This window comes from Terrapene carolina, unplaced genomic scaffold (genome assembly GCF_002925995.2).
Source record: "Terrapene carolina triunguis isolate 2854851 unplaced genomic scaffold, T_m_triunguis-2.0 Scaffold210, whole genome shotgun sequence".
Classification (NCBI taxonomy): domain Eukaryota; kingdom Metazoa; phylum Chordata; order Testudines; family Emydidae; genus Terrapene; species Terrapene triunguis.
In genome coordinates this window covers 4335837-4361593 of record NW_020664561.1, presented here as the reverse complement: position 1 = coordinate 4361593, position 25757 = coordinate 4335837, and the positions used below count along the sequence as shown (strand labels likewise).

General features: G+C 45.9%; 1 protein-coding gene across 1 annotated transcript; it reads left to right on the top strand.

The window, feature by feature from the left end:
• Window positions 1-2393: 2393 nt before the first annotated feature.
• LOC113407303 (peroxiredoxin-6) lies at window positions 2394-23940 on the top strand. The gene is made up of 5 exons (XM_026655647.1): window positions 2394-2506; window positions 10660-10816; window positions 19176-19322; window positions 20290-20436; window positions 22941-23940. The coding sequence occupies exons 1-5, from the start codon at window positions 2415-2417 to the stop codon at window positions 23067-23069; spliced, it is 672 nt and encodes a 223-aa protein (XP_026511432.1). The 5' UTR covers window positions 2394-2414; the 3' UTR covers window positions 23070-23940.
• Window positions 23941-25757: the final 1817 nt, after the last annotated feature.

Below are 25757 nucleotides of genomic sequence, written 5' to 3'. Positions count from 1 at the left end.
GGGGGTTTGAGTGCCAAAAAGCCGGACATGTCCGGGAAAAAGAGGACATATGGTAAACCTAGTTGAGGGGGTCTCTCACAGCACAGCCTCATGGGCACAGAAGGTGCTGCTGGTGTGCACTGCAGGCTTATTGGGCACCCACATGGGTGCCCTGAGTAGGCTCATGGATTCACCGTGTGTGAAATAGTCCTTCCCAGAAATCTTCATTTTAGGTCAGAGTAAATCATCCACCACATAGGATGGATTTAGCCCACATGAGGTATTTATTTGAATCCCAGTGCAGATTCAGAAGCTGCAGAATGCAAAATATGGTTTAAAAGAAAATTGTTACAATGATTCAGTGTATACTTAAACAGTCTTGGGCCCAAATCCTGATTTCAGTGCTCAGCAGCTGGCTAGATTTAGCCCTTTGTCGTTTTACATAAATTCTCTTCAATCTAAAGTCTGTATTTTTCTAAATTTTGGCCCCAATCCTGCAAATAATCCTCACTATACATATGATAGGATGGGGTCTAAATTAGCTGTAACACTCAAGAAAGATTTTGGGAGTCATTGTGGATAGTTCTCTGCAAACATCTGCTCAATGTTCTGCAGCAGCTAAAAAAGCTAACAGAGTATTAAGAACCATTAGGAAAGGGATAACTAATAAAACAGAAAATATCATTATGCCACTATATAAATGCATGGTATGGCCATACGTTGAATACTGCATGAAGTTCTGGTCACCCCAGCTGAAAAAAGATATATTAGAATTGGGAAAGGTACAGAGAAGGGCAACAAAAGTGATTAGAGGTATGTAAGAGCTTCCATATGAGGAAAGATTAAAAAGACCAGACTGTTCAGTTTACAAGAGAGACCTAAGAGGGGATATGAGAGAAATCTATAAAATCATGAATGGTGTGGAGAAAGTGAATAAGGAAGTGTTATTTATCTCCTACATAACACAAGAACTAGGGGTCACTCAATGAAATCAATAGGCAGCAGGTTTAAAATAAAAGGAAATAGTTCACACAATGCACAGTCAACCTGTGGAACTCATTGCCATGGGGTGTTGTAAAGGCCAAAAGTATAACTGGATTCAAAAAAAGAATTAGATAAGTTCCTGGAGGATAGGGCCATCAATGGCTGTTATCCAAGATTGTCAGGGAGATAACTCTATCCTCTGGGGGTCCCTAAACTTCCAGCTACCAGAAGCTGAGACTGAGTGACGGGATGTATCACTTGAAATTGCGCTATTCTTTTCATTCCCTCTGAAGCATCTGGCACTAGCCACTATCAGAGACTGTAAACTGGGCTATTCATTGGTCTGATCCACTCCTGTGGCTATTCTTATGTTCTAAAGACACACACATAACTTTACACACATTTCTGCAACGGCCTGCTCATATGAGTAAAATTACACACATGCTTGGGCTCTGATCCTGCAAATACTTTTCTAGCCACCAGTACATTATACGTTTAAGGAGCAACATTTTTCCTTGTGCAGACAGCCACACCTCTGGACAATAATACTGTCCTAAGAACTTTTCTCAGAGAAGCTGATACAAAAAGTTGTATTAACAGAGTATGTTTTTATAAAATGCTGCTTTTTTATTATTCTTTTTCATGTTGCTTGCTTATCCTCATACTGTCTTAATAAAGGTTAGTTGCTATTTTCTCCAATAATTAATTGTTCTATCTTTAAAATAGTGTTAAATTATTTCCTTAATGTGTGAGAACTGGGTTATGGAAGTGATGTTTGCATGTTATTAGTGTGATTCCTATTTGTATTATGGGTAGTGACCTGGAAGCCCTAACCAAGGGCTAGATCAGTGGTTCCCAAACTGGAGGGTGCGGAGGAACATCGGGGGGCGCACAGAAGGGTCCAGACCAGCCGCCACGGAGGGCGGGAAGGAGTGCTACCCAGCACTCTGGGTGCCACTCTGCCCCCGGCCCTGCCCTGCCCCAGCTGCAGCTTGGGCTCCAGCCGTGGCTCTCTCCCAACCCTCGGCCTCAGCTCCAAGCTCCCAGTTGAGGTTCCGGGGTGGGGGGTGCGGACAGGTTCCCTTATGGTGGGGGGGGCGTGATAGAAAATGTTGGGGACCACTGGGCTAGATGCTACCCCAACACATGACAAGAGACAGCCCCTGTTTCGAGGGCTTGCACTCTAAACACACAGAGTGACGTGACTTGCCCGAGGTCACGCCAGGGGGCCAAGCCAGGACTGGAACCCAGGCGTCCTGGCTCCCAGGCCGCTGCTCTAGCCACTAGCAGCGCGCCCTGCAGGGCGCTATCCGTGCCTTTCTCCTGATTGGCCAGGCACAAATCATGGCAGCCCCGCCCCCAGCTGCGTGGCCCCGCCCCCTGCGGAGGTTGTATCAGTCGCTGTCGCCGCCGTTCCGGCACATCGCCCGCGAGAAGTCAGGCCGTTAGCCATGCCGGGACTGCTGCTGGGGGACGAGGCCCCCAACTTCGAGGCGGACACCACGCACGGCCGCATCCGCTTCCACGATTTCCTAGGAGACTCGTGAGTAGCGCAGGCTGGGGGACCCCGGGCTCCTGCCCGCCCGCGGGCCCGGGGTAGGGGATAGGGACCCCCCCACCGCCCCGGGTTGGGGGGCGGAGCTCGGGATCTGCGCGGGAGGGCTGGGTTGCCAGCTCTTGCGGGGGCGGCTGGCTTCTCTTCTTTCTCTCAGAGGGCTATAGGCGTGGGGGCTTCTCTTCTCTCTCTGGGTGGAGCTATAGGGTTAAGGGGCCTGGGGGATTCCTCTTTCCTTCTCTCTGGGGGGGCTATAGGGCTAGGAAATGAGGGGGGAGAAGTGGCTGGGTTCTTTTCCTCAATGGAGGGTAGGGGATAATGGCTGACAGTGGGGTTAGCTGGAGGGCTGGGTTTTGTCCTCTGCACAAATGATATCAGGCACATTAAGAAACTTGGAATAATTGTATTCCTGACTCCACATCCCCCAAACCTGTTCTCTCTTTGCCCAGCTCTCTCCCTCTCCCCCCGCCCCATACATTCCTCGTGCTGTTGTCTCCCCACACCCACGCCTTGCCTACACCAGAAAGGGGAGTATGCCAGTATAGCTTATACTAGTGTCCCTGTGTCTACAGTTGGGCTATTGCTGGCATAACCTTTAAAGTATCAACCAAAATTCCACATGCCTTGGGCCCAGTTCTGTTCTTGCTTATACCAGTGTTGATCTAGAACAGGGATGGGCAAACTTGTTGGCCCAAGGGCCACATCTGGGTAGGGAAATTGCATGCAGGGCCATGAAAGTAGGGCTGGGGCAGGAGGTGAGAGGGGGTGTGGTGTGCAGGAAGGGGCTCAGGGCAAGGGGTTGGGGTGCGGGGTTTATGAAGGGGCTCAGGGCAGGGGGTTAGGGTGCAGGGGGGCTCAGGGCAGGGGCTTGGGGTGCAGAGTGTGGGAGGGAGCTCAGGGCAGGGAGTTGAGGTGCAGGAGGGGGCTCAAGGTTGGGGTGCAGGAGGGGTGTGGCAGGGGGATGGGGTGTGGGCTCTGGCCTGGCGCTGCTTACCTTGAGCAGCTCCAGGGTGGCAGCGCCGTGCCGTGGGACCAAGGCAGGCTCCCTGCCTGCCCTGGTCCTGTGCTGCTCTCAGAAGCAGCTGGCACAACATCCCTGCGGCCCCTGGGGGTGGGGGGGCAGAGGGCTCCGCGCACTGCCCTCACCTGCGGGTACTTCCCCCAAAGCTCCCATTGGCCATGGTCCCCCGTTCCTGGCCAATGGGGGCAGTGCCTGCAGACGAGGGCAGCATGTGGAGCCCTCTGCCCCTCCACTCCCCTAGGTGCCGCGGGAACGTGGTGCTAACCGCTTCCGGGAGTGGCGCGGGGCCAGGGCAGGCAGGGAGCCTGCCTTAGCCCCATGGCGCCACAGGGGTGGCAATCCTGCGGACCAGATCCCCGGGCTGTAGTTTGCCCACCCCGATCTAGAATAACTGATTCAGTGGTGTCATTCCAGATTTAAAGAAGGGTCACTGAGAGCAACATTTGACTCATGACCTGGCTTTTCATTCTATTTCTGTATAGGCTTTTCTCCTTGAGTTCATGGTGTAGGTAAATTTGTTGCACTCCAGTGTCACAAATGAGTCTGATTCTCCTCTATAACTGTTACATTGAACAACTCAGAGCCATGTTGGGTTTTTCTTCATGTTTCACTGGAAGTCAATGGGAATCTTACCATTTAGTTTAATGGGGCAGGGTTTCACCCCAGTTTTTGGAGTGATGCTCTGACTTCACCACTTCTTTTGGAGATAAGCTACATACATTAAATAGGTGAGCAGCAGTGCAGAGATTCTGAGACTAGCAGCTTCAGTCCTGCCACTTACTGTTCCGTACCTGAGTTTGTCCATTGGGGTAAATGAGGCTTAGTTCATTAATGCTTTGTGACACTCTGGGACCCTGAATGTTGTATTTGTAGTGTGGGCAGATCCACAGACTTCATATCATCATGGGTAAAGTTTGTGACTTCTGGTCACAGTTGTCCCTATGCCCTTTAAATGCAACTGCAATATGTAATATATTTTCTGACAGAACTCAGAATTTAGAAAAAACTGCCATTTTCAGTTTCTGGTCCTCCTGCTGTAGCATAAGGCAGTTCTAGCGAGGTTTTGATTTCCAATCACTACAGCAGAATGTTTAAAGTAAAACAAAATTTTTCAATGAAGCTTTTAACTTTCTAAAGGCACTTCTATTAGTTTCTATAAAATTTCTTACAAATTTTAAAATGTTGGGACTAAGCTGTCTGGCCATCCCTTGAAGTTTGAAATAGTTATTTCCATAGTAAGACAGGCCAGTATTTTGTTTTTTCACAATCGACAGCTCAATGCATAATGTACCTTCCTGGTGAAGTCTGCATAGGATCTAGACCAGAGGTGGGCAAACTACAGCCCGCGGGACTGTCCTGCCCGACTCTTGAGCTCCCAGCTAGGGAGGCTAGCCCCCGGCCCTTCCCCTGCTGTCCGCCCTCCCCCGCAGCCACACTGCTGTGCAGGCAGCGCTCTGGGCGGCAGAGTGGTGTGCTCCTTCAGAGCAGAGCGGCAGCATGTCTAGCTCCGGCCAGGGGACGCGGCTGCCAGACATACTGCTCTGAGCGGCATAAGGGGGCTGGGGGGGTTGGATAAGGGGCGGGGGGTCCCGGAGGGCAGTCAGGGGAGCAGGGGGCAGTTGGATGGGGCAGGGAAAGGGGGGGTTGCATAAGTGTGGGAGTCCCGGGGAATCTGGCGGGGGTGTGGATAGGGGTCGGGGCAGTCAGGAATTGGATAGGGGGTGGGGTCCTGGGGGGCGGTTAGGGGACAAGGAGCAGGGGGGGTTGGATAGGTCGACGGTTCTGAGGGGGCAGTCAGGGGGGCGGGAAGTCAGAGGGGGCAGATAGGGGTGGGAGCCAGGCTGTTTGGGGAGGCACAGCCTTCCCTACCCGGCCCTCAATACAGTTTTGCAACCCCAATGTGGCCCTCGGGCCAAAAAGTTTGCCCACCCCTGATCTAGACTGTCTGTTGCTCACCAATGCAACACAGCAAGTACAGTAGTTAAAAGGGGACTGAGGATTTAGATAACAACAGTTACTATTCAGTCTAAAGATCATGCATCTTCTGTAACACTAATAGGGAGCATGCCGTAGTGTGAAATACAAAGTGCTCAGCCCACATTGCCAGAATATGTGTTATCAGGCCAGTCGCTCAGTACCCGAGGATAACACTTACTAGTATGAACCAGAATGGGATTTGGAAAGAACAGGATCCCATTTAGGCTTTGAAACAGCTGAGTCATTTCTGACCTTGTGTAAACAAGCTCTAATATTTCATGTCAGATTACTCATTAAATAACAAAAAAGGCAAACAGATCAGACAGTGGAACTTGGAAACAAATCTGCATTTTTATACCCTATTTCCCCAAGGGGGAAGTATAAAAGAATATTAACTTTCACGCTATGTATAGAACAATCTCAGCCCCCAAAGCAATGTGACTGAAATAAAAAAAAGCTGCTGTGCCAGTTTGTTCAATATCCATTGTCCAATGTTTGCTCATCTGAAATTATAGTAACAGTCATTTCAACTGCGTTGTATAGGTCTGGGATGACAGCAGTTTCCTCGTAGGGCATTAAAAGGCAGTAATTTTCTAAGATAATCTGGTGGCATGAAATTAAGGAAGATTTAAGAGTACATAGAGGACGTATGCTGCTGGAGGCAGTTCACATGGTGCTGGCTGTCAGGTGCACTGAATGGGGGAATAGAAGGAAACGTGTTAGATTTGGTAGTGAAGGAAGTAAGGATAGTAAAAAGCTGAAATCGCCATGCTGGGGCAGTGCCACCATTATGTGACTTGATTTGAGCTGGAGAAGCCACTGTGATCATGAGTGTCACTGGACTGCTGCTGGGCCCTTAGTGGAGTCTGATGGCAGCACAAAACTCAGCCCTGCAGAAGGGGATGGTTTTGAAATGGTCTGTGTTCATGTATGCCATGAGGAAACAGTCTGTCACCATAGTGCCCAAAGCTTGCCACCTGAGGGCCAAATATATTACTTCAAAAGGGCAGCAGACAGCCAAGGGGAGGGACAGGATTATGGGAATGCTCCTGGCACTGCTCCTGCACCCATTTCCCTCAGGTAGCAGCAGGACTGATGATGCAGAGGCCTCAGGGCACAGCTAAGGGTATTTGCTTTCCATTCATAATCAAACACATGTTCTGCTTATCACAGTTGCCCTACAGGGTCACAGACTAGGCACCACTGCTCTAGCACTCATAGCAGGATACTGGGAATCAAACTGGGTTCTCTTCTATCGTACCCTTCCTGTGACTTGACTTCCCAGAGCCTCAGTTTCCTTATCTGTGACGTGGGTGCTCCCTCTTAGCGATATGATCTCAGTTCATTATTGTATTTGCAGTATTTTGGCCTAGTCTACACTAGAATATTAGGTTGGTTTAACTACATCGGTCAACGGTGTGAGAAATCTACACCCCTGAGCGGTGGTGTTACACCGACCGAAATCCCCAGGAAAACAGCACTAGGTTGTTGAAAGAATTCTTCTGTTGACCTAGCTACTGCCTCTTGGGGAGGTGAATTACCTACGTCTACGGAGGTAGTGTCTACACTGAAGTGCTACAGCAGCACAGCTGTATTCATGTAGCATTTCAAGTGTAGACAAGCCCTTTGAGATCCTTGCATGGAAGCAGTAAGTATACTGGCCTCGTTTGGCTGTTTAGGATGGTGACTTTTGGATGCAGTTGAATCTGAAAATCCCTCTATTTTAAAAAAAATAGTTATTGAGGGTCAAGACACTGGCCAGGAACCCCAGCTTGTCTGTGTCTGTGCCAGAGAAGGGAATGTCCATAAAATCAGATTCCTATAAGTGCACCACTCTTCAAAATCCATTGCTAGGTTTCTAGGCTCAGTCATGGGTTTTCATAATCCTCAGCCTGTTACCCTCTGTACACCCAGTTCAGCATTTGACCTTTGCAAGTATCTGTACTGAACTACAAACTATTTGAGCGTAGTTCATTCTGCACCACTCAGTCTGCTAAATAAGCAAAGGAAGTAGGGCTGTCGATTAATTGCAGTTAACTCACACGATTAACTCAAAAATTAATTTGGCTGTTTTTCTACATTTTCATGTATATTGTATTCTGTTATATACATTTTGATTTCAATTACATTTTTATTATAAATATTTGCACTGTAAAATGATAAACAAGAAATAATATTTTTCAGTTCACCTCATACAGGTACTGTAGTGCAATCTTTGTCATGAAAGTGCAACTTACAAATGTAGATTATTTTTGTTACATAAAAACTCAAAAACAAAACAATGTTAAACTTCAGAGCCTACAAGTCCACTCAGTCTTACTTCTTGTTCAGACAATTGCTAAGATAAACAAGTTTGTTTACATTTACAGAAGATAATGCTGCCCCTCTTCTTATTTACAGTGTCACCAGAAAGTGAGAACAGGCATTTGAATGGCACTTTTGTAGCTGGCATTGCAAGATATTTACGTGCCAGATAGGCTAAACATTTGTATGCCCTTTCATGCTTCGGCCACCATTCCAGAGGACATGCTTCCATGCTGATGATGCTCATTAAAAAAATGCATTAATTAAATTTTGTAACACAATTCTCCCCCAAGGAGTTCAGTGTCCTCTGTTCTGTGTTTTACCTGCATTCTACCATATATTTCATGTTATAGCAGTCTCGGATGATGACCCAGCACATGTTGTTCATTTTAAGAACACTTTCACTGCAGATTTGACAAAACACAAAGAAAGTAGCAATGTGAAATTTCTAAAGATAGCTACAGCACTCAACCCAAGATTTAAGAATCTGAGAGGGATGAGGTGTGGAACATGCTTTCGGAAGTCTTAAAAGAGAAACACTCTGATGCGGAAACTACAGAACCCAAACCACCAAAAAAGAAAATCAACCTTCTGCTGGTGGCATCTGACTCATGATGATGAAAATGAACATGCGTCAGTCAGCATTGCTCTGGATCGTTATTTAGCAGAACCCCTCATCTGCATGGACGCATGTCCCCTGGAATGGTGGTTGAAGCATTAAGGGTCATATGAATCTTTAGCGCATCTGGCACGTAAACATCTTGCAACGCCGGCTACAACAGTACCATGACCACACCTATTCTCACTTTCAAGTGACGTAAATAAGAAGCGGGCAGCATTATCTCCTGCAAATGTAAACAAACTTGTTTGTCTGAGTGATTGGCTGAAAAAGAAGTAGGACTGAGTGGACTTGTAGGCTCTAAAATTTTACATTGTTTGAGTGCAGTTTTTTGTACATAATTCTACATTTGTAAGTTGCACTTTCATGATAAAGTTATTGCACTACAGTGCTTGTATTAGGTGAATTGAAAAATACTATTTTTTTTACAGTGCAAATACTTTTAATCAAAAATAAATATAAAGTGAGCACTGTACACTTTGCATTCTGTGTTGTAATTGAAATCAACATATTTGAAAATGTAGAAAACATCCAAAAATAGTGATAGAGGGTATTCTATGATTGTTTAACAGTGTGATTAATCATGAGACAGCCCTAAAAGGAAGTGCAGTTGGGAGTTACTTCCAATTTTATGTTGCTCCCCATGGTGTATTTTGAAAATTGACAAGTCTATAGTAGCCAAACTTGGCAGATTTTCTGCCTTATCTCTACTCAACAGTTTGAGTTTTTATATTTCAGTGATGTTACAAGTTAGCTGCGTAGTTTTCACCAGATAATATACTGTAATAAAAAGGTGCCAACCCATTAACAACCATGTTAAATACACTAATTCAGATCTACATGAGCTAAATTGTAACTTGTTTTGTCCCTGGGTAAACACTGTTGCAGATCAAATAAGATGGAGGCTGCACAGGCTAGTGTGGACTAATATGTTTCATGTTACTGTGGGTCAAGTAAAAAAAAATGCTGTGTGGCAAGTACGGTACATATTTTGGGTCAGGATTTTTCTGAGATATACTTGGTGTTGGGATTACTAATGAGCTCACGGCGTGAGCTCCTGTCACTTTTAGCTGTTATTGAGATACCAGTTACCTAGCTAAAAGTGTTCTAAGAAATGTTCACATCTTCGTTTTTAAGTATTGAGTCATACTTATAGAAATTTCTTCATCTGTGAAGACTCTTTGTAATCGTGCTTATGTGGGCTGTTTCCCCATTTTTTTTAAACGGTCCTTCCCCAGCTCATCAATGGGGAGGTGATGTGGCCTGGTGGATAGAGCACTGGACTGTGATGCAGGAGATCCCCACTCCCCTCCAACTCTGCCACTGACCTGATATGACTTGCCCATGCTCACCTGTCCCCTCTGCATGCCTCAGTTTACCCATCTATAAAAGAGGTTCAGGAATACTGACCACCTTTATAAAGCACTTGAATATCTACTGATAAAAAGCACTATATAAGAGCTAGGTATTATTTATCACACCAGAACCTAGAGCTATCACAGCACATCAGCTGCTAACTACTAATATTCTGAGGTTCAATATAACAAACCAGGCCAGGACAAGACCATCACCTTATTTTGAAGGGGTGTCCCCATCAAGAGGTGATTGCCTAGATGAAAACTGCATATAAGGTGGTAATTGGGGTTGTAAAATATCAGTGACCCTTTCAGGATGTTAATTCAGGTGACTTAGTAGCAGAGTCTTGTTCCAGTGGCACTAAAAAGGGCTAGTGTGTACTGTATACATTGGCATTAACTCTATGGTGATTCTACTTGACAAAGAAGTGCAGCAATATTTGTCCTGGAGGATGGGAGCGGAGGTGGCAGCCACTGGAGACAAATCACTTTAAAGTTTTTTAGTTACTGTATTATCTTTTGATACGGTGACATGTGAACTGTGGGCATCATTAAGGTAATGTGGAGAGGCACAACAGGGCGATGAGAATGAATAGTGAGGATTGGGGAGAAGAGTTCTAAAAGCCTGAAGGCTCATTCTGCAAGATTTGCTTCACCTCAGCCTCTTACAATGACAGAGACACAAGGAGGATCTCTTAAAGGAATTCCTTGCTCACTTGAGGAGGAGATGAACAGTGCATTTAATTTCTGAGGCTAGCAAGCTTAAAATACCATCTGCAGCTGGGTATTTCCCTGTGTGTCTAACAGATTCCTAATCAGAATCTGGGCTCATTCTGTTGTTGTCTTCCATTCTGTTCCCTTTCAGATGGGGCATCCTCTTCTCTCATCCCCGTGACTTCACTCCAGTCTGCACCACTGAGCTGGGTCGAGCAGCAAAGCTGGCCCCTGAGTTCAGAAAGCGCAATGTTAAAATGATAGCCCTCTCTATTGATGATGTCAGTGACCATCTCGCCTGGAGTAAGGTATGCTGGGGGTGAAGAGGTGGCAGCAGGGAACTCTGTGAGGGAGCCCCGGATAACTGCCTGTATTATTAGCATGCAGAAGGGTTGGTCTTGCTTTGTAACATAAGCACACTAATGGAATAAAGCCATTGACTGACAGACATACTCTCGTTCGCCAATACATATGGTAGGTGTAGTATACACCATATTAATAGGTATGTGTACACAATACAATAAATGTGGCTAAATTCGGTCTCTTGAACATTTTTAAGAACAAACTGTCAGTGTAGTTAAACAATTGGCCAGGCTACACCTTTTCATCACTACTCTACCTCCACCCCAGGTTCTGGGTCTCAGAAATCTTTGCTGCTTGTAGTTTTTTTTTGGTTTTGACTCTCCCCCACACCTGATCAGTGGGCTCAGTATTTTGATCTGAGTGCAGATATTTGTAATTTTATTAGAGGATATGACTCGGCTGGCTCAGCTCTGCCCTGTCTATCCCTCACCTTTTCTTTTCGTTCTTCAAGTGGTTGATTGTCAAACTTTGAAGCCAAGGCTCTGCCTCCACCATATGGAAATGAGTCTGGAGTATGGCTTTATATTAGTCACTTCCTTAATGCTGCCTTAATCAGTCTTGGCATAGTCCAGTGTTCATGGCATCCTAATCATTCTTACGGCATAAAATTACTTCAAACTAGGAGTCAGACAGGAGGGAGTTTCCTAATGTATATGGGAACCAAATAATGCCCTCAGAGAACAGTCAGCAATCACTGAGACCTGCGGGATAGACTGAGAAAAGGGTCGTGGTTGATAACCACCTGAACGTGCACTCCCAATGTGGTGCCTGGTCAAGAGAGCTGACATTATCCTTAGCTGTGCAAGTTGGAAAATGAGTGTGAGTAGGGATGTGGTATTAAGTCTGTATTGGACTATAGTGAGACCATTACTGGAATATTGTGCACAGTGCTAGTATCAACACTTCAAAAAAGATGTGGAAATATTGGACAGGGTTTAGAAAAGAGCCACGAGGGATTTCAGGTCTGGAAAACGTGCTTTTTAATGAGCTTTGAAGTTCAATCTACTTAGCTTATCAAAGAGAAGACTAAAGGTGCTTTGGTCATCTTCTGGAAGTCCCTACAAGAAGAGAAGGTTTATGTAAGAGAGGACTCTAATCCACAAGACAAGGCAGAACACGATTCTGTATCTGGAAGTGGGAAGCCAGACAAGTTCAGACTAGAAATAAAGTGCAAATGTTTGAGTGAGGCTAGTGAACTATTGGAACAATTTACCGAGGGATGTGGTAGCTTCTGTATCACTTAAAGTCTTAAATCAAGATTGGATGTCTCGTTTCTGAGAGATCTGTTCTAGTTCAATCAGAAGTTACATGCCTGAGGCAGGAATTACTATGTGAAAGTCTATGGCCTGTTATGCAGGAGGGTCAGACTAAGATCATAATCCTTGCCTTAAAATCTATGAATAACTTCTCCTCTGAGCTCTTGTGAATACATTTCAATCCTGACTTGCAATAACCCCAGCTCTTCCAGTCCTCTGTCCCCACAGAGTTCTACCAATACAACTGAATATTGGTCTCCAGCAATTACTGCTGTTCTATTCATGGGTGGCTCTAGCAAACATTGCCAATTGTCATGAGCTGGGAGATAGTCTCACTGTTGAAGTGCTCTATAGACGTACAGCATTATAGAAAACTTTGAAATGTCTGTTTAATGTGCACAAGTTTCCACTGGAAACTAGAGATTAGGCCTCAAAATGGTTCCTAAAAGGAAAATGAACTAGGATTTGAATCCGACTGCTCAGTCTCCGCATCCTGGTAGGGATGGTGTGAATCATAAACAGCAGCTGACTCTGACAATGGCATGACACCTTCACCAGTTAGTTAATATGAGTTTGAGAGTACAGGGTCACACTGGGACTGTGAGCTTTTGAAGTAAGTTGAAGAGAATCCTGCTGCAGTATTAGAGAGGGAGAGATGATAAAACACCACTGGGGTGCTCCAGTGGGTTACAGCTCTTTATCAGCATCTAACTTACAAAGTATGGAAGGCTGTTCTTACCAGAAGCAAAGACAACTGATTGTTTTGGAATCCTCTTTGTACATTTGATACTGGAGACAATCCACATGTCTATGTCCCTCTAGTCATTAAACTGTTGAAATGCCAGGATAGATCCCAGGAGAACTAGAGAAGTGATTAGGGTAATGCTGGAGACCCAGAGCACTGAACTGGGATGATCACAATTAAACTCTTCTGTAAGCAACAAGCCAGGAGCAAAGCCCCAAGAGACCCCTGCTCAGTTGTTGAACACAGCAGAGAGCTTTAATGGCAAGAGATAGCAAACCCTGATGTGCAGATGCAAGCTGGTCATTGTCCATCTGGACAAAGGCAGTCTGCATGAAATCCTAGACTGAGGCCTATGAAGTAAGGATTGTCCTTTAAATTGCAGCTTCTTTCATAACTGGATCAAACAAAAAGGGGATTAGAGAAGGAGCATAACTTTGCTAAAGAGTCAGTTTTCTCAATCTGTGCCACTGTTGTCCAGCAAACTTCTCTTTGGATTAACCATAGACGTGTCGGGCTGGATGGGACCTCAAGAAGTCATTTATTCCAGCCCCCCTGCACTGAGGCAGGACTGAGTAAACCTAGACACTCCCTGACAGGTGTTTGTCCAACCTGTTCTTAAGAACCTCCATCGATGGGGATTCCACAACCTCCCTTGGTAACCTGTTCCAATACTGAGTTATCCTTAGAGTTAGGAAGTGTTTCCTGATATCTGACCGAAATCTCCCTTGCTGCAGATTAAGCCCATTACTGCTTGTCCTACCTTCAGTGGATTTGGAGGACAATTGCTCACCAGCCAGCCACCTGGGAAAGAATTCTCCGTAGTAACTCAGAGCTCTCCCCATCTAGTGTCCCATCACCAGCCGTTGGGGATATTTGCTACTAGCAGCTGCAGATGGGCCACATGCCATTGTAGACTGTGTCAACCAGGTGACTTGATAACCACCTGAACGTGCACTCCCAATGTGGTGCCTGGTCAAGAAAGCTGACATTATCCTTAGCTGTGCAAGTTGGAAAAAGAGTGTGAGTAGGGATGTGGTATTAAGTCTGTATTGGACTATAGTGAGACCATTACTGGAATATTGTGCACAGTGCAATACTTCAAAAAAGATGTGGAAATATTGGACAGGGTTTAGAAAAGAGCCTTGAGGGATTTCAGGTCTGGAAAACGTGCTTTTTAATGAGCTTTGAAGTTCAATCTACTTAGCTTATCAAAGAGAAGACTAAAGGTTTTCTGCCCCCACTGCTTCCCTTGGAAGGCTCTTCTAGAACTTCCCTTCTCTGATGGTTAGAAACCTTTGTTTGATTCAAGCCTTTAACTTTTTGAAAGACCGTTTATGTCCATCTGTTCTTGTGTCCACATTGGTGCTTAACTTAAATAACTCCTCTCCCTCCCTGGTATTTATCCCTCTGATGTATTTATACAGAGCAATCGTATCTCCCCTCACCCTTTGTTTGGTTAGGCTGAACAAGCCAAGCTCTTTGAGTCTCCACTCACAGGGTAGGTTTTCCATTCCTCAGATCATGTTAGTAGTACTTCTCTGCACCTGTTCAAGTTTGAATTCATCTTTCTTAAACATAGGAGACCAGAACTACACACAGTATTCCAGATGAGGTCTTAACAGTGCTTTGTATAATGATACTAACATTTCCCTGTCTCTAGTGGAAATAGCTCGCCTGATGCATCCTAGGACTGCATTAGCCTTTTTTATAGCCGCATCACATTGTTGATCACAGGATGACTGTAAGCTGCCAAATACATCCAGGTCTGTTTACAAAGACTAACTTCTTCTAACACCTGGAGGCTCATACAGCCCTTAGTGTGGATTCAGAAAGCTAGCATGTTGGTTGCTTTTGTATTCTGAGCTCTGACTTGCTAGAGATCATAAGGAAATCTTGTGACCTGCTTGTATCTTAATCTGTTGGAGCCCTGTGACAGGCAGGAACCTCACTGAAATGTCATGGGTATAAATCACAAATCCCATTCAGTAGATGCACGCCAGTGGTGGAATTCAAAGAGCCAGCCATGGACTGTGGCATACATCACTGCCTCAGCCTAGAAAACAGCTCAGTCATTCCTCATGAGTTTATCTGAAAGGGTTTGGCTGGAGATTAGCCCTGAGCAGAGACCGTGCGCTCACCCTCTATGAAACTGGTGTTAGTGTAGACCACCTACTTCACCAATAGCTCTCAAGCTGTGGAGTGTTGGGCAAACATACATATTTCATACCTGGGGAAACTGAAGCCCAGAGAGGTTAAGTGACTTGTGTGAGACCTGGGAGTAGAGCCCAGGTCTCAGACTCCCAATGCTGTGCCCTGCATCACCTCCTGAAGTTTCCAGAAAGGCGGTGTGGGCTCCTGGGTTGCACTCTCGCCTCCTGCCTGGCTATCAAAACGGATCTTACACCCAACAAGCAAGTCAGCTGGGTTAGTCACCTTGGTGCTCCGATCATCTCCATCGATATGCAGCAGGAGGAGTTCAGGGTAAATTGAAACTGAGCCTATGCAGACCTTTTAGGTAAGGACCACTGAACAGTTGTTGTGGGTGCAGTAAAACAGAAATGTGCCAGGAGTAGAGCTGGGTGAAATCCTTCAGACAAAAAACACAGATTCAGGTCAACAGAAACATTTCACAAATTGGTATTTAATTTGCTGAGTTGTTTCTGTTGGAGGGAAAAGTTGTTGTGTTTTTGTTTGTTTGTTTGTTTTAATTTTAGTTTATATTTAAAAATAAAAACGTCAAACGGAACAGTGCGTGTGAAACAAAATGTTAGATTCTGGTCAAACTTGATTTTTTTAACTTCAATTCATCCAAAAAGCAACTTGTATTTTGTTTTGGGTGAAACCAAAACAGTTCTCCACCTTGTTGGGCCACCAAACCAAAAAAACCCAAACCCAATTATTCACACAGCTCTAGCAAGGAGGCTGGAGGGGAGATAAAGACTATTTCAGCCCCCAAAAGCTCACAGCTTAGTTCTATACAAGATATAAATAGTAGTAACAAGACATCTGTCTAATCGTAAGCACCCTGGCGGGCCGGGCTGGTTTGTTTACCTGCCGCATCCACAGGTTCGGCTGATCGCGGCTCCCACTGGCCATGGATCGCCACTCCAGGCCAATAGGGGTAGCGGGAAGCGCCGGCCAGCACATCCCTTGGCCGGCGCCACTTCCTGCAGCCCCCATTGACCTGGAGCGGCGAACCGCGGCCAATGGGAGCCACAATTGGCCGAACCTGCGGATGTAGCAGGTAAACAAACTGGCCCGGCCCGCCAGGATGCTTACCCTGGCGGATCGCGTGCCAAAGGTTGCCAATCTCTGGTATAAAATATTGTTGCCATGCTATGGGAATTGTAGAAGTCTTAGAGATTAGCATAAAGAGACTATACAGAGACTTTTCTTGACACATTAGGAGTTGAGTGGTAACAACAAACAAATTTAAAGTATCCTTGAGAAATTATCACCACATTAGGTTTATGGCTATAAAGAGTTGGCTGTGACACATAACCAAAGGATCAGCGTTCACATAGGGACCAGTGCACTGGCCACTGAGAAACAAATGCCTACTTCACTAGAAAAGCTTTGCCCAGCAGTCACTACTATTAACAAGTGGCATCTCTGCCCTTCCTGTTCCTCCCAAGCCAGACTGTCCTGCCCTTAGTAAGTGGCAGGGCAGAAAGACTAGGGTATAAATTGCCCGCTACGCTGATGGTACATCATGATATTGTGTGGGAGATGCCTATGTCAACGGGAGAAGTAGCTCAGTGCTGGTAGCAAGAGAGCTGCTGTTCTGGGAAAACCTGGTCTATTTGCCTCAGACTTTTTGCAGCTCTACAAACTCTAATTGGCACAGTGGCTCTGCTCTTACTATGCTGTGTAAACACTAAGCAAGTCACCACAAACTGTATAAAAACATTTTTAAATTGGACTTGGAAAGGACTTGACAGACTAACAGTCTGGTCAGATCCAAACTCAACCCTTGAGAAAATGTGTTTCTGCTCAGAAAACAGACTCTTTAACTAGGCCAGGTTTGGATTAGGGCATGGAACCGGTTTGTCGTACATTAGTACTGGACAGTCGTGGCGCAATCTCACCGATTCTGGTTGTAGATAATCTCTTCACTGTTCCAAAACCACAGCATATCAAATTGTGTTTTTCTCTGCCAGTGTGATGGGGTAGACCACTTGGTTAATGCTGGGTGGGGTGGATACGGTGTAAATTTTTTCCCAGCAAATGTGCATTGCATTTTCCATTTGAATCTGACCTAGTCTGCACTCTCTTTGGTGGTTTTTACCCTAGCCAGCCAGTACTGAGGATAGTCAGGTAACTTGTTCTGGGTCTCATTGCTGAATCTAGACCTTGGCTAGAGAGCAAAGTTCCACCCACTAAAGAACAGGGGCCGAACATACCTTTGATCTAAGTGGTGCAACTGTTACTGACGTCGGCATGTGTTGTACCTGCTTACCCCAGGTCTAAATTTGACTCTAGCTGTGTGTAATATGGGGCCTTTTTAATTATCAGAGGTGAGGCCCAGGGAATCACATGTACAGAATGATTCACATCCGTCATCAGTGAGCCCCCTTTATCTGAGCTCCAGTACAAAAACTCTGCCCCAAATATGGGCTCTTTCAGCTCATATTGTAAGTGTGATATTGATTAATATTGCATTGTACTACTTAAAACTAGGGCTGTCAAGCAATTAAAAAGATGAGTCGTGCTGTTAAACAACAGTAGAATACCATTTATTTATTTTTTTAAATTGGATGTTTACTACACTTTCAAATATATTTTCAGTTACAACACAGTGTTCACTTTATATTTAGTTTTGATTAGAAATATTTGCACTGTAAAAAACAAAAACAAATGTTCAATTCACCTCCTTCAAGTACTGTGGTGCAATCTCTTTACTATGAAAGTTGAACTTACAAATGTAGAATTATGTACAAAAAAACCTCTGCATTCAAAAATAAAACAATGTAAAACTTTAGCGCCGACAAGTCCACTCAGTCCTACTTCTTATTCGGCCAATCGCTCAGACAAACCAGGTTGGTTACAATTTGCAGGAGATAATGCTGCCCGCTTCTTGTATACAATGTCACCTGAAAGTGAGAACAGGTGTTTGAGTGGCACTTTTGTAGCTGGCTTTGCAAGGCATTTACGTGCCACATATGCTAAACATTTGTATGCCCCTTCATGCTTCAACCACCATTCCAGAGGACATGCGTCCATGCTGATGACAGATTCTGCTTGATAATGATCCAAAGCAGTGCTGACTGACGCATGTTCATTCTCATCGTCTGAGTCAGATGCTAGCAGCAGAAGGTTGATTTTCTTTTTTTGGTGGTTTGGGTTCTGTAGTTTCCGCATCAGAGTGTTGCTCTTTTAAGACTTCTAAAAGCATGCTCCACCCTCTCAGATTTTTGGACAGCACTTCAGATTCTTAAGCCTTCGGTCGAGTGCTGTAGCTATTTTTAGAAATCTCACATTGATACCTTCTTTGCGTTTTGTCAAATCTGCTGTGAAAGTGTTCTTAAAATGAACATGTGCTAGGTCATCATCCAAGACTGCTATAACATGAAATACATGCAGAATGCAGGTAAAACAAAGCAGGAGACATACAAGTCTCCTCCCAAGGAGTACAGTCACAAATTTAATTGACACATTATTATTATTTTTTTTTTAAATGAGCATCATCAGCATGGAAGCATGTCTTCTGGAATGGTGGCTGAAGCATGAAGGGGCATTCAAATGTTTAGCATATGTGGCATGTAAATGCCTTGCAATGCCAGCTACAACAGTGCCATTCAAACACCTGTTCTCACTTTCAGGTGACATTGTAAACAAGAAGCAGGCAGCATTATCTCCCATCAGTGTAAACAAACTTGTTTGTCTTAGCGATTGGCAGAATAAGAAGTAGGACTGAGTGGACTTGTAGGTGGTGGCGAGTGATGGGAGAGGGAGCAAATCTCTTTAACTTTTACAGTTACAGGTAAGTTTTCTCTCTACACTGTAGCCCTGTTCCTCCACACATCTGCCCTCGTCCTCTACTAATGTCACTCCCAATGGGTAACTACAGCAATGGGACTCAAATTCAAAATCTTGTTTAGAAAAGAATCCCCCATCCCAGAAATCTAAGGTAGCCTGAGCCAAGAATCCTCATTGCCTCTGCCCAGATGTAGCACATTAATCCGTACATTGAAATCCGGAGGGGTTGCTAGTAAAATTGGTTGGCATTCCCCCCCCCCCCCTTCATCTGAGTCTTCAGAAAGCGCTAAGCATGCCTGTGCTTTCTCTCCCCTCCTGCTACAGGACATCAATGCTTACAACGGTGATGAGCCCACAGAGAAGCTCCCCTTTCCCATAATTGCCGATGCAAAGCGGGAACTTTCAATCCAGTTGGGTATGTTGGACCCAGACGAGCGGGACAAGGAGGGCATGCCGCTGACAGCGCGTGTGGTGAGTACAGGCTGCATGTGGGGCACTAGTGTAGACCAGGTGTGGGCATGAATAGGGTTGGACGACACTGTGCCTAAGCCCCTGGTGCCTTGTCTGTACTAGCACACTACCCCGGTGCAGCAGCCTAAATAACTGGTCCATTGCATACTAGTGACTAGAGTAACTGCCTGGCTGGAGAATGGGGCAGATCTTCAAAGCAGTTCAGTGACTCCTGTCCTGCTGAGGTTTGCCAGTGGGGAGTTGGGTGGGTGAGCCCTCTCCTAGCTGTAGCTACCCTCCGTTGGAGCCCAGCCATGATGCTGGTCCGGAGCCAGTTGTAGCTGGGAGGCAGAAGCATGTTAGCTTGCTGATCCTGCACTGCTTTGTCCTGCTGAGAGCATGACGAGATCGGTAACACTCCTTGTCTGGGATCTCAAATGGGCAAGGAGTAGAACTAAACAGTTTTGTGACATTCCTTCTCCCCTCCAGCACTAGTATTAAAAGACTGTTATTGTCCCCTTTCAAGGTAGGGACCCGCAGAGGGAGGCGGCAGTAATGCTCCACACAGTAAAATAAACCACACACCTGAAATATTAGATACTGCATAAGAGCAGATGGCCACTTCCTTTGTATGTGGCTGCATCTTTCCTCTAAAAGAGATGAGACTGTTTTATAATAAACATAGTGCCATCAATGTAAATCGCACTTGTTCTGCCCTAAATGCTTACAGTCTAAAACGGACAGGACCCAGGACTGCCTTTCAGAAGAGAGAGAGCATGGGGATTATGGGTAGGAAGGATGGAGCACTGATTGCTTTGAAGGAGGCAGTGGGGTCGTTGATGGATGAGGGAGACTATCAGTACTAGAATACCTGTCTCACTGAAATGTGGCTTACCTGACACTGTTAAATGCTTGTAGCTGATGTAAATTCAGGTTACTCTTCTATTCAGATTCCCAGAGTGTCTCCTTATGTGTCTCTGCTGTTCAGGTGTTTGTTTTCGGCCCAGATAAGAAGCTGAAACTGTCAATCCTCTACCCAGCAACCACTGGCAGAAATTTTGATGAGATCCTAAGAGTAGTGGATTCCCTGCAGCTGACTGCAAAGAACAAGGTTGCTACCCCAGTGGACTGGAAGGTAAATATCTGTAGAGCTACAACCCAGTGCTGTAGGGCAGCTCCGGGTGTAGAGAAGGACAGTTCCTAGAGCCTGTGTGCCCATTCTCAGGACAAGGTGAAGTTAGGTAGTTATCACACAGAGGATGTGCTAAGAGACATGGATCGTGAGAATCCCTGCAATCCTGGGACATGCTAAGAGCACACCATGAGGCTGAGAAGAAGCTGGCTGGGAGAATTCGGACGAGTGTTTCATCGGAATTTGCTGATTTGGCAAAATCAGACTTTTGTTGCAACAGTCCAATTTCGTCGACATTGCAATGGAAACCAGGCATGCAGATTGCCCCAGGGCTGGGACTCCATTCCCTGGGGTGGAAAATTTGAGTTTTAATTCCTAACCAGAGCAAACCAGATCTCAAAATAGCACAATCCTCCATGAAACGGAATTATCTTTCTCCAAACAGCTCTGCTGAGAGGTGTAGTAACAGTGGGAAAATAACGGTAACAACAGCACTGCCCGCATTGCGCTCGTTAAGAGTCACACGTGGCTGGTTTAGAGATAATAAATTACTGTCTCTCCCCCTGTTATCAGTGTGGGCTTTGCAAGGCTAGGGCAGAGTGAGCCGGATTCTGCTCCTGCTTCTGCATGATAAGCAGAATTGTTCTGCCAGTTGCAGAGCCCAGTGCTGCCCTGGTTTCAGAAAAACCTCTCTTGCAAACAAACCATCTGGAATCCTCCAGAGCCCATCACTGTGACACCCCACGAAGGGGTTTTGTCTTTCTTAATCTGAGGAGGGAGACCCATGTTGTCCTAAAGAAGTTGACCATTCTGATGCTTGCTTATGTTATCTGCATCAAAGAGAAGTCTCGTTTGATCCATGGTATCTTATAGACCCATCTAGGTCACTTTACCTAATGGAAAAATCTTCATAGCTTTTCATGATTAAACTAAACCGCTCTCTCCTGACCTGCATAACATTGGGAAGACTCTCTTTTTTTCATCCTAATTATGAAGCACTCTTTAAAACCCAGCTGAGTACCACTATGGGTAACTGCTGCCTTATTAAAGTGAGATCTTCTGGTGCAGGTAAAATCCACTGTCTGGCTGTGGGCATCCTTCTGACTTGTTACCATCTTAATGAACTAGCTAGAGTTCATCACTGGCCTTGGACTCAGGACTGCTTAAGGGTAACAGAGCTGTACTGCTCATGGAGTGTTGCTTTTAGCTTTAATAGAGGCTGACGTCTTAGAACGCTGATCCTCCTGCTTCAGTCCTCACAGCTGCTGTGAAATGCCCTGTAGCTGGGGAGTGTGGTAAAAGTCTCAGTAGACACTGGGTTTGTTACATGGTGTTACAGCATCAGCTAAGCTTCCAAAAAGGACTCATGACTGACTGAGCTTCCACCTCCCGACTCTTCAGCTTTGCATTGGTGATGCAGGTGTTCCCTGTGCATTCATGCAAAGCGCATGTTTTTATACTGCTCCTATTGCTGGGGTGTCCATAAAGGACCAAAGGCAAAAGTTTTCTTTGCTGCTTCTCTGGGCCTGAGGTGTGTGTGGCTTTGTGAAAGTTTTATTTTGAGAAGGGAATTCACAAAAGCTGGGGGGCTTAATGGAAATTCTACCCTCTTTGGGGAGATTTAGGTGATGTCTACACAGGCACTCACTGCAGTATAACTTATGTCACTTGGGTGTGAAAAAGTCACCCCCTTGAGCAACATAAGTGACATGGACCTAAGCACCCGTGTGGGCAGCGCGATGTCTGTGGGAGAGCTTCTCCCGCTAACCCAGCTCCCACGCTCACGGGGGTGGAGTAGTTAAGTCGACAGAGCTCCCTCCCATCCGCTTGGAGAGGTTGCATTAGAGAGCTTACAGTGGCGCAACTGCATCGCTGCAGCTCCACTCTTCTAGCCCAGGGGTCAGCTTCCTCCTTGTGAGCAGATCAGTGGTGATGACCAGGTGAGTTGTATTGTTGCATAGGAACTGATCAGCAAGCCGGTGTAACATGTTCCCTGGTTGGAAGACAGGTGGCAGGCAAAGGTGTAAAAATGAAGTCCCCCTATTTTCCCTTTACACCCTTCTGTAAGTTACTTATCTGGCTGCACCTACCTCCTTTGCTGCTGCAGTGTTACTTGTCCTGTGCACCAGCTGACTGCCGAATTGGTCCAAGTTACATTACTGATGCCTGTCTCGCACATACCCCATCTCCATTCAAGTCACTGCTGAATATGTCCCAGAGGCTTCATGGCAGCCGGACGTCTTGCTGCACATCTGAATATGGCACAGTGGGCTCAAGAGTAGATTCATTTTCCACTTCTGCCTCGGTGGGGGTAACACCTCTTTTGTAGCTGGTGAAGTTTAACACTGGTGTTGAGGGTGGCATGTGCACATCAGTGTATACAGTGACTAAGGTCTTAATAAAAATGGGAGGGGGGGGGGTGGTTAAAGTCTCGCTTCTTAGCGCAGACACCTTGTAGAGTCCCTCGATTTCTCTGCTTCACTAAAATATTCCCTGTTTCTTACCAGAGTGGAGACCGTGTCATGGTTATTCCCAGCATGCCAGATGACGAGGCCAAAAAGCTGTTTCCTGAAGGAATCTTCACCAAGGAACTCCCGTCGGGCAAGAAGTATCTCCGCTACACCCCGCAGCCTTAGAGCACGTCGCTGCCCCAGAGATACCAGACTGCCGATCATGTGGTTTTAGCAGAGCCGTTCGCCTTGGGGTGGCCTGCGTGGGATGGGGAGCACAGACAGAGGCTGCTCCAGGGAGTAGTTGTCAGAACAGTTAAACTGACAGCTGCTGTGCCTGGTGTTAGCTTCTCAGGGAGCCTTCCTGGGGCTGACTCAGAGTTGATTAGTGTCATGGCAGATGCTGGTTCTGATAAGCCATGTGATCAGCAGCCTTGTATTGTCTGCTTGAAACCAGCTGGGCTGCAGCAGTACAATATGAAATTCTTGATCATTCATTCACTTGGTACTCACCCCACACACCTTTAGCTAGAAAACTGAAATGTGTCTACTCCATTGAGAACTGCTAAACATGTGGAAGAGAATGATGGATTTGTAATAGTGCTGAATGCTTGTTCTCTTGGGTCTCTCCTGTTTAATATTGGTGCTGGGGCAGGCTGGAAACACTTCAGGCTTCAAAAGGAAGATCCCATCCTACAATGAGATGCACCCCTGCAAGTAATGATTCACAATGTGACAAAGATTATCAAAGTAGCTGCAGCTGGGCTGTGAGAATTGCTGAATAAGCAGCCAAAATTGGATGGGGTGGTAGGTCATGAATTGTCCACGCTGCCATGTGCCTTTAGAACTAAAATTACTCTAACTTGTTAATCAAAAACTTACTTTGATAAGTTTGTTACCAAAGCCGATGCTGCATTAGAGGAGCTGTAGGCTCCTCTGTAGTTACATGGCTTTATTACAGATTTGTATTTTTCATGGGGTTTTTTGCTTAGATAGTTGCCTGATTTTTGCTTTCTTGGAGGGGGGAATTCAACAAATAAAGCCACATTTACCAGAAGTGTGTGTAGTGTGTTTTATCTCCCCCTTACCTCAGCATTCCAACATGCACCATTAGGCTCAAAATAGATTTGTAACATGGCCTTGCCTGGTGGAGTTGTGCAATGGAGACTTACACAGGTAACCAGAGCTCTGGATTCATGCCAGCATGGTAGTATTTGCCATCCTAATCACTTAGTAAATGAAGCAATTATCTCAAAATACAGGAGACTCAACAAAAGCAACTAATAGGATTATCTTTACACATTGTACCTTTGTACCCTTACTTTCTGAATCTGGCTGAACCCACCCTCTTGTTTGCCCTGGAGAGGTGTTGTATTCCTTTCCATGGAGTATATGAGCCCAAAGAGCCAAAGTTGTTAACATGACCCTGAAGCTGACAAACATTAAAAAGTTTTAAACAGAGGGGACAGGGTTTGGAAACCAGAGACTTTGCCATTCCGCAGGCTAAACAATAGAAACAAATGCTAAAGCCTGGAGAGTCGTTGACTGGGATACACAAGAGAAAAGGAGCTAAAACAAGTCATAAGGCACTTACCTGGGAAAGAGTCTGTAAAACAAAGTTAGGTTTTGGTTATCAAATTCCCATTTAAAGAGAGATGATACCAGGTAGTCTTATTTAATCAGACATCCCTTCTTGAGGGCAGGGGGGGACGGGCTTGTTTTGTTGCTCAGTTGCAAGATGTTAAGAATGGTCACCTTTCCTAATCGACAGAGAGAGAGAGGCAGGGTAGTAAAGATGGAGGAAATACAGCTTTGTTGATGTTCCCAGGGCTTCAGGCAGCAGGTCAGCTACAGCCCCCTCACCCCCCCTTGCCTCTCATATATGGGACCAACACAGCTACAAAGCCACTACCTGCTCCCAAGTGTCCTCTAGGGCGTCCCTAGCAGTATTATGAGGGAGCTATTCCAAGAGCCGGTTGAAACTTTTTCAAGTTATTTCCCCCCAAAAATGAGGTTTTTTTTACCATACTTTTTGATGTCAATTTTTTGACACCTTTTCCAGTGTTTTAAAAAATGATCCATTTATTACTGATTGAAAATGGGGTTCCAGCCTGGCCTCTGCTTGCAAGGGGCTGTCAAACCAGCCAGGCTCACCAGGCCATGCAGCATGTTCTAGCCGTGGCCCTGTGTGAGAAGGGGTGGTACAGACCCAGGGACTCCTGCACCAGAGCATCTCCAGCTGCCCTCTTCAGGCCCATGTAAGTCCCCCTTTGTGCCACCAGAGCAGCTTAAAGCTTTTGTGCCAGGATCTGGCCCCAGGTGTCTGACGAAAGGAGATACACACTCATTAAGCATTGTGGCCGTCCCCTACAGCCTGGCTCCCTATCTGCCCTCCCAGGGCAGTCCTGCTGCCAGCGGGCCCAGCCCTCTCTCCCCAAGGACTGGAGTTTGGCCCTTGCTGACCAGGTTAGAGATGGGGCAGGGGCAGGTGGGGGAAGGCTCTTGCTGAGCTGCCTCTCACCTTTAGAGCTGGCCCGGAGCACTTCTATCTCCAGATCATCAGAGGAAAACAAGAAAACTAAATTAGTTCACCTACAAGACAGAGCCTGAGCCTGCAACTCCCTTGAACTGCCTGGGGGTAGCAAGGTTGGAGCCTCATCAGGGAATAAAGAGAATTGGCCCAAGCTGGATAATAATGAACTTATCTGGTTCTCTTCGTCGCTGCCTTAAAAAGGAGGTGAGTGTTTCACCAGTGGGGAAACTGAGACACAGAGCAGGGAAGTGACTTGCCCAAAGTCACCCAGCAGACCAGGGGCAGAGCTGGAACTAGAACGTATGGATTGTGAGGGTTCAGGGCTCTTTCCGCTAGGCCAC